This window comes from Pagrus major, chromosome 20 (genome assembly GCF_040436345.1).
Source record: "Pagrus major chromosome 20, Pma_NU_1.0".
Lineage (NCBI taxonomy): Eukaryota > Metazoa > Chordata > Actinopteri > Spariformes > Sparidae > Pagrus > Pagrus major.
This window is the reverse complement of record NC_133234.1, coordinates 23,764,108-23,778,470: the sequence shown is the minus strand read 5'-3', so window position 1 is coordinate 23,778,470 and position 14,363 is coordinate 23,764,108. Positions and strand designations below refer to the sequence as shown.

Genomic DNA, 14,363 nt, shown 5'->3' with positions numbered 1-14,363 from the left:
GACTGTGGTGTTAGCTTAGCCTGTTTCTAATGCTTATTTAAAAGTATAACCAAATTGTCTTTTCTTCAAGGCATCCTTCTTTTATGAGGAGGAATTTGGTGATTTTTTGTGTTAACATCATGTCAGCTTCACTCAGAATACCTATAAACAGCTATCATCACAAATCACATTAGCACTCATAGAACATGCCGGGGCTCAATGAAGACGCCTTCATCTGTTCATCTGGGATCAATTACTTAATTTCCTCACTAATGTTTGCCACAAACTGGGCCAGTAAACCAATAAAGGTCGACCTCACGGCATGCTGTCCTCGTGTGTCGGCTTACCATCTCCTGAGCCACCTCCTCAGGCACGTCTTTGTACAGCTCAAAGAGGAACTCGATGGCGTTGTTGTCCTTGTACTTCCCGTGCAGTTTCTTGGTGTCGTCCATGCGCAGCCACAGCTTCAGGCCTTGCTTCACCGTGTCGTCCTCCTCAGCCAGCTCCACGTGCACACCGTTGTTCTCCTGGAAGAAAGGGTGATCCAGGAGGTCCTGAATGGTGTACCTGCAGTGAGGGAAGAAAATCAGTCAGTCTGCTTTTAGATTAAGATTTGTTTAACTAGACTTTATATTATTTATAAGAAGAATGTGATTTCTGCACTTTACTGACGATCACAGTGTTTGTTTTCCCTTGTACCTTTCATCGTTGTCCATACGAATGCAGCCCTCAATGATCTCCTTGAGCTCTGGGACTTTGACCTTGTAGAAACTGTCAGGTTTAATTCCCTGTGAAAACAATCAGAAAAGTCTTATTTCATCTGTAGGGCTGGGAAAGGTGGTGCTTTTAATAGAAGAAATGATCAGCAACAAATATCCCTTCATTTATCCCACAGTTCTCCTGTCAGAGGATCTAATCAAAGCAGGAGCAGCCACTCCCACCTGCACTGCATGTTAACGTAATCCTCTGCTTTGTGACATCTGCCACTAGCCTGCATGACATTCGACTCTGCGATCATGTCAACACCAGACGAGAACAATGCCAAGAGCCCATGAAAATGGAAAAAACCCAAGAAACTCCAAACATTCAAGGGACAGCTGGAGCTTCTCCAAATAGAAAATATTCATGCACAACTAACTAACACACTTACAAGTTAGGGAGTTTTTCTGAAAGTTATCACAAGTATGTAGAAAGATTACTGCAGAGCTCCCAGCGCTGTAAAAACACTGATATGACCCAAGGAGTCAAGGTCAAAGAGGCGTTTGGCCTGCAGATACCCAAGCAACCAGCTGATGTTAGCTCCAAACACACACATAATTAGATTTACCAGAAAAGGCCTGAGTGATACACTTCATTATCACATTTAAAGACTGACATGTCACACAGAAGCAGCTGCCTCTTTTGTTATGACCGTCAATAATTTTCTAAAGATGGAAAAAGTGTTTTTGTCTTTTCTTGACTTTTGATTTGACTTACAGTAACTTTACTGTCTTCAAATAATGAATACTGAAGTGTTACATAATCATTTCAGCAAAAAGCTTCAGTGCCATCACTGAAATGCTGTTACCTTGCTATGTGAAATGTGATATAGAGGATCTGAAGCAGAGCACAGAGTCTTCTTTGTTGAGACACTTTGCTTCAGAGTCTGTACAGGCACCTCCATAATAAATCAGTTTCCCCTCAATTCAAATCTAATTTGGGAGTCTGCTCCTTTCCTGTGGTGACTGTGGTCCAGATTAGATCTGGAGAAATATGCTGGTGTAGTATTGACATCGACTTGTGCGTCACATTTTAACATTGTAAATTACATTCAGTTTTATAATGGTAGTTTTTCAAATTCTGTTTCAAATAAGGGAAATCTTAATGCTCCGGCCAATATTATACTTTCTACCTCCACTACTTTTATTTGACAGCTTAAGTTATCAGTTACTTTTAAGGTGAAGATTTTACGCAATGGGTAACGTAACATTCTTTTAAAACACTTTGAATATCAAAGGATAAGTTCATCCAAAAATTTTAATTCATTCATAATCTACTCAGGTGACGTTTTGTAGTCCAAAAAACATTTTTGGAGCTTCACAGCAAAACAGCGTTGCAATCTCTGGGCTTCCGGAGACTTGGATCAGGCAGGATGAGCTCCATTCGCGAGTCGGTGGATAGATAATGACTGAATATAATTTCTGGGTGAACTGTTCCTTTAAGTAAAGGATATGGATACTTCATACACTACTGGCGACAGCACACAATGATATTTTAGACATCAGTGTGTTTCAGACTTTATGGCAACAGTCTGAAGAAGGTCACTTCCTCTTTTAATGTCCCTGTGCACAGTGCGTTTCATGACGAAATACATTTTCCAGACGAAATGCCAAAAATACATTAGTTGATAAGATTTACTTGTTTTCTTACATTTATATGATGATAAACTGAAGTTTATTTTGGACCGTTGGTCAGACATAACAAGGGATTTCCCTGTGCAAATTTGGGGCATGTGATGCAATGTGATGTCACCATATTCTGATATTTTAAAACCAAACACTTAATCAATTAATGTGGAAAAAAACATTAGCTGCAGCTTATAAAAGAGCAAATCCCTGCAGCCAGGTTACACAATGCTGTGAAAAGCCTTTTCAGAGGAGTGGAGGCTTTTGTAGCTGTAATGACTGGGTGTCCACAAACATTTGGCCATTAAGAGCATGCTAAAAGGCATTTTCTCACAATAAGTAGGCATTTATTTACGTATGAATCCATTTATTTGATGGAAAAAGCTACCTCTGCAGACAGCTGTGACCACCCACATGAAAAAAACATTTCCAAGACCCTTAAAACATTTGTGTATGTTACACTGGTCATATGTCAAGTTATATTTCTTACTCTCAGCCCCTTAAATAGCCGGTCATTAAAACACATGTCAGTCCTATAAGTGAAAAGTGATGTTAAGTTTAAAGGTTAGTTTTTAATGCTGTGAAAAATTTAACAGCCACGTCATTAAATTCACAGATGTCGTCTGCGCTGCGCATAAACGTAAAACACAAACAAATCATGAAAGGCATAGCTAATGTGATTTTAATTAAATCTCGTCGCGTGGGTAAGCTTCTCCGACTGCACATGGAACATTATTATGTTGTCTTGTTTGTGGAGGAGCCAGACCCACTCTGACTTGTTGGCATTGTTGCTTTCTCACTTTCCAGCCACCGTCAGACACTGTTTGCTTTGCATATGCGACACGCGCAAAAGAAACAGCCCTCTTTGTGGAGTACGGAGTGAGACACAATTTCCAAAACATATAATTCCACCATCGTCTGTTCTCACCCACAGTGGCGTCATTCGCTGTGGTTGGCAGCTTGAAATACGGCAGCCTAAAGCCACTGCTGTAGTGCTACGGTCTTAAAAGTCACTAGACTGCTTCTGGTCTTTAAGACTTATGATATCATCCTGATCCAACATCAGTTTATGTCCTGTAACTTGGCTCTGGGCTCCAAGATGACTTCATCATTAGACAGATATCATACGATGCAAAAACAAGTACAGCTGTTCACCAGAATGCAATGTTGGCATTTTATGTTATTTTATGTTATAAATTCAAATTTCTACTTGTCAAAGTATCATACCAACGTTTCTACAACACGTCATAGTACATTCAGATTACACGCGTACGAGCTGACTTTGAGGTCAGTGAGGAGGAGGCGATGGTAGTGGCGTGATAGCTGGGCGACATGGCTGCCAAGATGGCTGCCGAGCAAGAAAGCACTGCTCGAGGTGGCATTGCAACATTTTTAAGCGTGATATTTTTTACGAGAGGGAACAATTTCCCGATGTTTGAGGCAACGGAACCAGTTAACCCAAACTTTGATGTTTTCCTAAGCATTACCAAGTGGTTTAGTGTCTAAACCAAACCCGAACATAAGCACAGCATTGACACAACATGACATTTTTATGAAACATAGTTGCAAAATATCCGTAGTTTGCTGAAATGTGTGAAGGGAATACTCCAGAGAACACAATATCCAGAACCAGTTAGACAGGATCTTTGAACCAGTAAGTACACTGGCAATCAGTGAGTCTTACATCTACATCATGATTGCAGGCTGAAAACAAAAGAGCAGGCATGTCGTGGTACGTTTCTACTCTCTGAGCTTGTAATGGACAAATCTAAGCCTTTAATAGACAAAATGCGGCTTTCGTTCCACGTGGGCCCCTCTCCTTTCCAAGGATCCAGGATATCCAGATGTATACACAATAAATCCTGGTTCCTCTCAGTCTAATTCCAGTTTACACACGGAAGAAAGCGAACACATGTGGACAATTATGTTAAGTACGGGTACTCCTCCTCCTTTTACTCACACTGGTGACTTTGCGGTAGATCTGGGCGGCGTTTTGGCACTCGGAGTACGGGTACTCAGAGGTGGCCATCTCCAGGATGCACATTCCAAAGGCGTAGACGTCCACCGCTTCGTCGTACTTCTCCTCGTACATCTCCGGGGCCATGAACTCTGGTGTTCCTGTCAGGGTTCAGAGGGCAGCGGTAAGGGTCAACATTTATTCTATTACAATGACTTAAAGTCCGGTTTCACCTTGATTTAATTAAACCTATATGAATCCTGAGAAAATATTTGGTTTTGCGCAAAACCTTGCTGTACTTACAAAGTTAACTATTAGCATATAATACATGTATTGATAGATAAAAACTCTCATAATCATCTAATCTCTAATCTGATGGAGCACAACAAGCTGTCAACACAACACTGACGTACTTGAGTATCATTAGTTTTTACTTGACATGACAAACGTGTCTTGCAAATGTTCATCTGGTCTCATAAACAGTGTGTTCTTCGGAGCTTTTTCCCCTGCTGCGGCAGAAAACAATACCAAAACAGTTAAATTGTGGGTTGTAAAACCAAAACAGCAGCTGTGTTTCCATCTAATTGTCAAACAAATTTGAGGCAAACTTTTAAAATCTCACAATAATGCGAATAAGGTTTGCTTCCATCAACTTGTTTGGACAAATAAATCAGGCTACACAAAGAGTAGTTTCATCCGAAATTGGCGCTAGAGGTCATGAAACGGGGAAACAAATGCAGTTGTTTGCCAAATACCAATAAACCTCAGAGAAGAAGAACAAACCCAGTTGTGGTGGTTGTGTATTATTTGGGAATTAATCTAGGAATGGGACATTTATGGGAAACAGCGGAAACAGCTTTGTCTTCATAAACCACCTCGAGCAAGCATAGAAACTTTTTTCACAATACTAAGGACGTTTCCATCGACTTTTTCTCCATTGGGATTGACTGTTTAATGTTTTAACACTAACAATAATATAATAATTACAATAATACAATAATTAACTTCAGTATTTGGAGAGTAAATAACGTAAAGCTCAGTCTTTGTGTGTTGTTTGCTGCATTTATCACGCTGAACAACATGTCGCATGTCTCCTTGTAAGAACAAAATTAACTCCCACTAGAAAACAGAAAATAAACTCATTTTCTCCTCTTTATGAATTAATTAAACATACATTGTTTGATTTGGATCTGGTGATATATACTCATCACTTTCAACAAGAATCAAGTATCAACAAGTCTTTATACTGCATCTGATGGCTGACACTCCCTGCACGTACTTGATGGGAAGGGCGAGATTCCACTGAAATTAAAAGCCATTTGAGTAATGATACCGCATTTAAAAATGCAGGCAGGAATTTAAACAGAGGCGTCCGTGGTTGCTTGTGGGCAGAGGAAAGCAGCAGGAGAAAATAGAAGCAAAGTCATTTAAACAAAGGCTTCATTTTGAGTTTAAAGATAGCGGCAGACTGTTAGAGTTAAGCTAAACTGTGTTTTCCTTCCTGATATCAGCAGAAGGAGATACTTGTGTAAATAATCTGAGCTGGACCAAATTTACACTCACCAATGACACTTTTAGCAAAAGAGGCACTTTTGAGAGTGGCCAGTCCCAGATCTCCTATCTTGACGGAGCCGGTTGGGCCGGTGATGAAGATGTTGTCACACTTGAGGTCCCGGTGGATGATGGGAGGAGTGCGCGTGTGCAGGAAGTGAAGCCCTTTGAGGATCTGACGACTCCAGCGCTGCAGCAGCTTTAGCTTCATCTCCTTGAACCTTTTCAAGTACCTAAAACAAAAGAAAGGCCAAGACTAAACATCCAAATCTAAACATATCAGAATACTGGAAGAAGGGAAAGTGCTTATTTTGGCAGCCGAGAGGAAGTTTTAAAGTGAGATAGTTTCCTGAACTCTCTCCCAGAATTGGACCTATTCTCTGGTCCTTATTCTGACCTTTTATCATTGCTTTGAAAGGAAAAGAAGCTGTCAAACATGACACAAATCTCCTTTTTGCTATGAAAGACGCAACAAGTTTTATTTGGAATTAGGATATCTGCCATTTGAGAAATGTAATGTAATATAAATGTACTAGGTCCGATGTCTATCTTTTTAAAAATGTACATGGCTGTAGTTTGAAGGGGGAACTGGGTGGAGAGGACTCACGTTTTGAGCGTGCCTGAGGTCATGAGTTCGGTCACCAGGATGATGCACTTGTGGCCCTTCACCGTCGACTTCCAGGAGTCGTGGAAGCGGACGATGTTCGGGTGCTGCAGGCACTTCAGCATCTCCACCTCCTCACTGAAACGCTGCCGCTCTGCCTTGGTCAGCTTACGGGTCTGCAGAGAAAATCACACTGTTATGAGTTTGTTTATGTACACAGTAGTGTCCTGGTTGTGGTCATATTGGGGATTTTTAAAGGTGCAATATGTGAGAATTTTAGTTTAAAACATTCAAAAGATGGAAAATAAAGCCCACTTGACTAAATAAAGTAAAAATAAGATGAAGATGCGTAAAAACATTGAAAGATACAGCATAGAACCATGTGGAAATGAAGCATAAGGGCATCTCTACGTGCATTTATAGGTAATCGGAGTGGAAATGAAGCTCATGCATGTGCGCCTGTTTCCACGATGACTAAAGTTATAAAACAGAATCAGTGTACGTGAATCCACACATGGTGATATGCATCTGGCCCCTGATCTTTAAGACTGACGTAAAACTTCCATCACTCTTTCCCTCTCTCTTTGATGTATGTCTTCAGCCGGTCAGACAGACCATACAATTTCTCAAGACGCCTGATTAAGACATCACGGTGAATCATATCGATGGCAGGACTCACATCTTAGAGGACGAACACTGAATTTGCATGAACCATGAGAAACCAGGTTATTCAGCTTCCTGCGTGCAAGACTATTACATCATCATGGCATCTGCAGATGTGTCTTTGATCCTTCAACATCTTAACTACTATATCATATCAGCACGGAGCCTGATAATCAGATTTAATTGGCATTTTGTTTCGCTTCATTCATTAAGACAGACATTGTATATATGTTATGTTAGCTAATTTCTGAATAGGAGGGAGGCTTTTCTGTTTTTTTATTGCCCTGAATTTCAGTCAACACAGAAGAAACTTTTACTGGTCACTAGAAGCAGCGTCATCTTTCAAGACGATTGCAGAAATATGCCGATTTAAGAGTATTCATTTCTATAATTCAGCTAGGAGACATCTGTACGGTTGCTTTTATCTCAACGATGCTTATCACTATTTTTCTATTTTTTTAGAGGACCCTGTGGACAAAAGTGGGAGTGTTTCTATTTCGGTAAGGAGTGAACTTTGAAGTTAAACTTTAAAGCCAGTACAGACAAGAAGTCCTTAAATAAATGATAAAATCTACAATTCACAACGAGACAAACTGTATCTGCTGATGAAGGTTTCGTGACATAATCGACAGCTCCTCAACTAGACTAAATGAACCTTGACGTGAGATTGTTTTGTCAACCATAAAAACGCAGTTGCATTGACAGCTCAGTTGAAGAGCTCTGGTCTGGTTACGTAAGTCGGTAGCAATAAGCACAACACAGAAATCCACCAGACCGACCTGGTAAATCACTGTTACTTAATAACTAATGAGCCCGCTGCAGGACTGGAAACCTCAGGTTCATCCATCTGGGTGACCCTCCGATTACATAATCACATTCATTTTCCAATAAGGGGTGCTCTGACTTTACAAACTCAAGGAGGAGGTTTCTAAAAATCCACGTAAAACCGAACCAAACACTGCAATCACGTTGGATGGACAAAGACATTTTTGTGCTTCCTCCTGGATGAATGGTCCAATTTAGCTGCTGTTGGTGTAACTCTGCCTGCGGTGGGTGGCTAGTGGAAAACTCCTGGGAGACTTCAGGAGCATGAATCCTGCATTGAGGCGGATTTCTGGGAAAAATGCTCTGCATATGTTTATGCTTACAATCAACTTGACCGCTACTCTTGCTCCTTCCTCTCTGCTCTTTCCCAGTGAGCGAGGAGGTGCTGCTGCTGCTTAATGCTGAGTTGCAGCATCAAAACAAGAGGCAGCCTGTTTGAGGACCTGCAATGTCTGAAGTCACACAACGAAAGAGCCTTTTTACCTGCGTCAGTCACCTGTCAAGCTGTCATATTACAGCGGCAACTCAAACATGAGGCGCTGGGCTCAAATGCAAGACACAAAGGCAACTTCTGACCAAGTGGTTTTGATGATAGCGATCAGTTTAAGACGTGAACACAGGCCGCAGCTTGTTCCTCACATGTAAGACTTGTGTCAGAAGTAGTTTGCAATAAAGGAGAAGATGTTCTGTTATGAGGCAAAATAATGCTTGTAACATGTTTAAAATGTTATTAGGTTAAATTATTTTCTATGAATTAGTTCAACTTTAATCTAATTTCTGCTTCAGACATTTAATTTAATTTTAATGACCTTTAAAGGGACAGTTCATATTTTTTCTCTTACCTTTATTGGTGTTTATCTATCGAGATTGTTTCGGTGTGAGCTGCAGTTTGGGAGACATCAGCTGTAAAGACTTCTCTTCAACATAATGGAACAAGATGTCACTCAGTGTGGTGCTCAAGAAATACATTTGAAAAGCTCAACGCTAATGTCTCTTTCCAGAAATCACGACCCAGTTTAGGGCTGCACAATATATCGTTTCAGCGTCATCATCGCAACCCGCACAATGTTAAGTAAGGCAAATTAACTTAAATACATCCTGCTACATCTTTTTTGCTGCTTCATACACAAACACACGTTGCACGGTTCACATTTTCTGCGTAATCTACAGTAGACATCTGATTAACATCACGTAAATACATAATATAGTTATGTTATTATTTGTCATGTTGTTTGTTAGAGACATGAAGGCTCTGCATCCACAGCGAACTACATTCTTAATCAATTTATCAGACAAAGCAGGGCCTGTTTTGGTTGTCTGATAAAATGCACTGACCTTAATCATTCTCAAACTTCTTTCCAAAAAAAAAGCTGTACAATTCATCTCAAGGAAATTCCTGTATTTTTTTCATATAGCAATATCCACAGACCTTTCTGTGCAGGAACTACTTTCTTTCTACATCCACCAACTGTATCACTACGCAGAAGGAAACATGCATCAAGTCATGGAGTAGTAGGGAAGCTAGCTAACTAAGCTAACGAAGCTAACTAATGTTACTGCTCAGCCGAGGACGCCACTGACATTTACATCCATCGTCCATGAGTTGTTGCACGTTTCCTATGCGGTGCGACACTGTTGGCGGGTGTAGTTCATTAGAAAGAAAATAGTTCCTACTTGAAACATTCTCACAACAAGGTCTGTGGATTATCTGGAGGAACTAGGTCATGATTTTTGGAAAGAGACACTGCTGTTCAGTTGCTTAAACGTAATTTTTGCGGCGCCTTGAGCACATTAAACCGAGTGCCATCCACACTGTAAAATCTGACAGACAGACTTATTACAGATTACACGAAAATTAAAGTAAAGCAGACTAATCATTTTAACTTGTTAAACTTTTTAGCTCATACAACTAAAATTTAATAGTCCACTTTATTTAGTAATTATGAGATAATCGGTTTCCTGACTTTTTTGATTATATTCAAGAGAAAGCAGCCAATCTCTCTAAAACTGAGGGAAAAACAGCACTACAGGTTAGAGGAAAATATGTGTTTTTTGATTTTGGGGTGAACTGTCCCTTTAAAGACGACAAATTGCAGACTTGCACTTTGAGGTTTAGTCCCACTATAGATCAGTGAATCAACATGACACAAATAAAGGCATGAATATAAGAGTGTGTGTGAGCAGCTCTGTGTGTGATCCAGGGTGAGTGAGTCAGTGGGTTTATGGGTTACATCTGGATATTTATGTATCTAAGCCCGACAACATCAGACCCCTGTGTGGCGAGCTTTGTCTCCTGTGGATCATCGCCTGTTTGCCGCACAGAGTCAGCGCAACATGCCTTCGCCTAACCGTGGCACGCAGCCGAACCACTTGGAGACTCTGACACTTCCAGAAACCGCAGGATTTACTAGAGCTTGGCATGCAGGATGGTGAGATTGCAAAATACTCAAATGACACATGCAGATGTTTGGCAACTTCATAGGAGCTGTGAGGAAAAATCCAAAATCCTGCTGTGGCAACGCTGAACAAGACTGAAGTGTTGAAAGAACTGGAACTGATTTTTTAATGTGACTCCAAACTCAGAAATTGTTCACTTAAAATGTAGAAAAAGTGTGAAATAGTGGAAAATGAGGCGCAGATGGAAACGACGAAGCTGTGTTCGCCGTGTTGTGTGTTGCTATGCCGTCATCTGATTGCACTGTTATTGGTGCTGGCTGATTTCAGGGTAGCTAATGCCTCCTCCCAGTAAACACATGCACTTAATCTGTGACTAATAGCAGGAATAAAAAAACTAGCCCTACAATAATGCTTCAGTTTGACTTTTATCACATCACGACAGCCAGAAAAGCTTAATAAACACGATTACAGATAACTATAGATGATATCTATCTTTAGTCATGAGCCCTCTGGCATTTCCCACAGAGGGAAACATCTGTTGACAGGCTTCTATCTAACTTTTCCATGGGATATTCCCCTGCGTAGATCTTCCACCACCTCTCCCTTCCCTCTCTGAAAAATGAGGCCAAAAAGCATTGCGCAACACTGGAGAAAAAGCGATGCAGGGGGGAACCACAAAAACAAACCATCTCCACTTTGAAAAGACAAGCGGGGTGTATCCATAAAAACAGTCTGGATTGTGAGGACAGAGCCGCTGCCTAAAGTTTGCCTCATGCTGTCGACTCTTCCAGCTGGATGTTTTATTCTTAGGTGCTGGGAGGTGTGTGTGTGTGTGTGCCGAGTCGGGGGTCTGCAATAGCTGGGGTTGGAAACACTTGGGCTCGGTGCCACAAAAGTGGAGTTACATAAGCAGTGTTGATGGTAGAGGAGCCACCGGCATTAAGAATTCCCTGTCAGCGCCTCTATTATGACAACCGGGACACGGACGCGACATGTCAGCCAACATTTGCACCGAACCAGGTGGTGTACACTGCAGCTTAATTCGGGAATGAACAGTTTGCACTGTCCTGAAGTGACACTCGGACAGATACAGTAAGTCTGACCAGGATTTGGGTAAGATCCAGTCAGTGTGGACGGGCTGCGGTGTCTGTAGGACTCTCGACTAAATACAGAGAGAAAAGTAGGGCAAGTGAAAAAATGGATCCAGTCATATTACTTATAGCCTGCAGGGATGTGTTAAGAGTTAGAGGCAGGGGGTGCAGCAGTGCATATTTTTATATCCATGTCTTAAGTCAAGTCAGTTTAATTTTATATAGGCTAAAATCACAAATCACTTGGCCTCAGGGGGCTTTACAGTCTGTAAAGTATATACAAGATGAAAGAAACTTGGTGTGAGTCTGGTTCCGTGTTCTGGAGATATCGGCAGGAGAGACGTCTGAATTTTCTTAAATATAACTGAACTAGATGCTCAAAGCAGCAAAAAATACACTTGCTGTTGATACAAACTCAACAGCAAGTACCAGAAGGCAGTAACCAGGTCGTGATTTCGGAAAAGAGACATTACTGTTGAGGACAGAAGAGATAAATACTTTTTGTAACTAATTATATAAGTATAGTCCTGAAACAATTCGTAAAAGGGGCAGAAAGTTTAAAGAAATTTAGATATTTGACTACTCATTTACAGGATAAGGCTGCCGTTATTCTTTATTTCTCTTATTGTCTATTAATCTCTTGAAAACACCAAAACGAACAATGCATTAGTCAATCGCTCAATCGTTTCCCTTTCCCTTCTGTGAAACTTACCCACCTCAAGCAACATAAAACTTAAACACGAGGTAACAAATGTGTAGTCTTATTTTTTAAAAGACATTTCTGCAGGGGTGATGACATATGATGCTTAAAGGGTTGTTCCACTTCATAGGGGGGATTTCAACCACTACCTCTCGAAACTCTGTTCTGAAAGCGGCACTCGAAAACGAGGGTTTCAGGGTAAATATGGAAATGGGATTGGGCCCAAGTCTATGCAGGTGATACTTTTCAGTCAGATCTATTCATTCATTTGTTGATGATAAGGAATATACAGAATTTTGCAAAAAAGTGCCAAACATTCACTGGTCCCAGCTCCCAAAATGATGTCAACTTGTATTTTTGTGAAAATTGTGATAGCCATAATCATTATTTACTGACATTTTATAGACTAACTATTCAATCAATTGAAAAAATAAGGGATAAAAGTATTGATCATGAATGAATTTGTTCGATGCAGCTGAAGAAAAGCAGCTGTTAATGGTTCGACAGAACGAGGTCAATCATAAAGAGAAACAGGTCGTTTAAATCTCATCCCAGAAATAATCAAATTCCTCTGACATACTTTTCCCATCTACCTCGACCTCTGTCTGAACCCTTTTAGGGCCTTGAATATAAGCTTTCCCTCTTCTTCCCGTCATTAACTTATTATTGGAAGTGCTGCTAACAGGCCATAACTCCTGTGCTGCAGATGCTGACAGCGAGGAGATAAAGACCAGAGTTCACAGAGATGACAGAGGAGACAGGAGAGAACATGCACGGCTTCAGAGGCGGTGACGAACGGCTCGCCAAGCTCTGGGATTGAGGTCAAAGGCAAAGAGAAAAAAAAAACAAAAAACGCTCTGACCTCACGCCTGTAAGACTGACATACCCGCCGTGACTGACACACGCTCTGTATAAACACGCACGTAGGCACTAACACTGGCACAGTGCTGCATTTAGATGTTTGCAGGTGAGAACTGAGGTGGCAGTGTGCTGCGTCCAAGGAAAACCTGACATGTTCTGTAAATGGAGCGGGCAGTGGGAGGTTAGCCATTAATCTCATTTGGATTGAGGACTCAGACCAGCCTCTCACTGCTGCTCGCACACTGACAGCCTGAACTGACTTGTGGCGCCCGGCTAATTACCTGCACAAGTAAAAGAGACCGAGAAGCGGGATTACACTATCTCCCACGTATCTCAATAGTGAAAAGTGGCCTGTCCAGAAAGTTGTTTTCCATTTGGTTTAGATGTTTTCTCTAGATGTGAATATACTTGATAGCTTGACTGATTGATATTCGGGAGTTAAATGTATTTCTATTAGCTGCGACCAGCGGCTCTTTAGGTCACCCTGTTGCTCAGTCGGTCTACAAACATTTCCCCACCCTTTGCCGCAACATTTTTCTTCAGAGGAGGCTGAACTGTATGAGTCTCAGAAAATATTGCATCACCTTGTTTGACTTAAATATCTTGTGAACTGTTTGACAGCTGCCAGATCTTGTACCTTTGTTTACCTTGTTATTCTTAACATCTCTTAACCTGCCTGGTGTTTGCTTTGAGTGACTCAGTAAAACCTCACTAAACACTCGTCTATAATCTGCACTGCGCTTTTCTTAAAGTGCTTTAGGGCCTCTCTCCTTAAATAATCCTCCTTCCTTTCAAACTAACTTGCATTACGCAATTACAGTAACTGCTACTTTTACCTTTGCACGCGATCCACCTCGTTCCTTCACATCTATACATGGCAGCTTGTGATTATGGAAATGACATATAGGTGTCCATTAAATGCTTAAATTATAAAGTGCAAATAAATATCAATATTTAAGATATTTAGGGTGTTACCCAGGCGTATTTGTCATTCATGAACAATGCTCCCTTTGTGACTTCAAGTCTTACACTTGGATGGTGTGTGTGAACATCGTGAAGACCAGTTTGACCTGTAAGACTTCACAGCCGACCTCTGAACCGTCTCAGGTCAAAGTCAAATGGAGACGAGAGGACATTCTTGCTCCAATCTTATTAAATAACTCTGCAAGGGCAGGAAGCGTTGGACCGAGTGTACGGGCGGTTCTCGCTCATTGTAATGGCATCTGAAGAGTGTGGATGGAACAAACACTTTGTCCTCTGATGCAAACACAGCGAACCACAGAGAGATCACAAGACGCCCGGGAGGACACAGCCTGTATGAGTTTTGTCTTCAAAAATACAGCGGAGCAGT

At 41.1% G+C, this 14,363-nt stretch overlaps 1 protein-coding gene across 1 annotated transcript in view; it reads right to left on the bottom strand.

Annotated features, from left to right (window-relative positions):
- The window catches only part of wnk4a (WNK lysine deficient protein kinase 4a), a 45,629-nt gene that overhangs the window by 18,409 nt on the left and 12,857 nt on the right, over positions 1-14,363 (bottom strand). The window contains exons 3-7 of the mRNA XM_073490246.1: positions 6,479-6,651; positions 5,884-6,104; positions 4,324-4,481; positions 679-767; positions 327-546 (exon numbers count right to left, since the gene is read on the bottom strand). Coding sequence (XP_073346347.1) covers positions 327-546; positions 679-767; positions 4,324-4,481; positions 5,884-6,104; positions 6,479-6,651 — 861 coding nt within the window. The remainder of the gene's footprint in view (positions 1-326; positions 547-678; positions 768-4,323; positions 4,482-5,883; positions 6,105-6,478; positions 6,652-14,363) is intronic.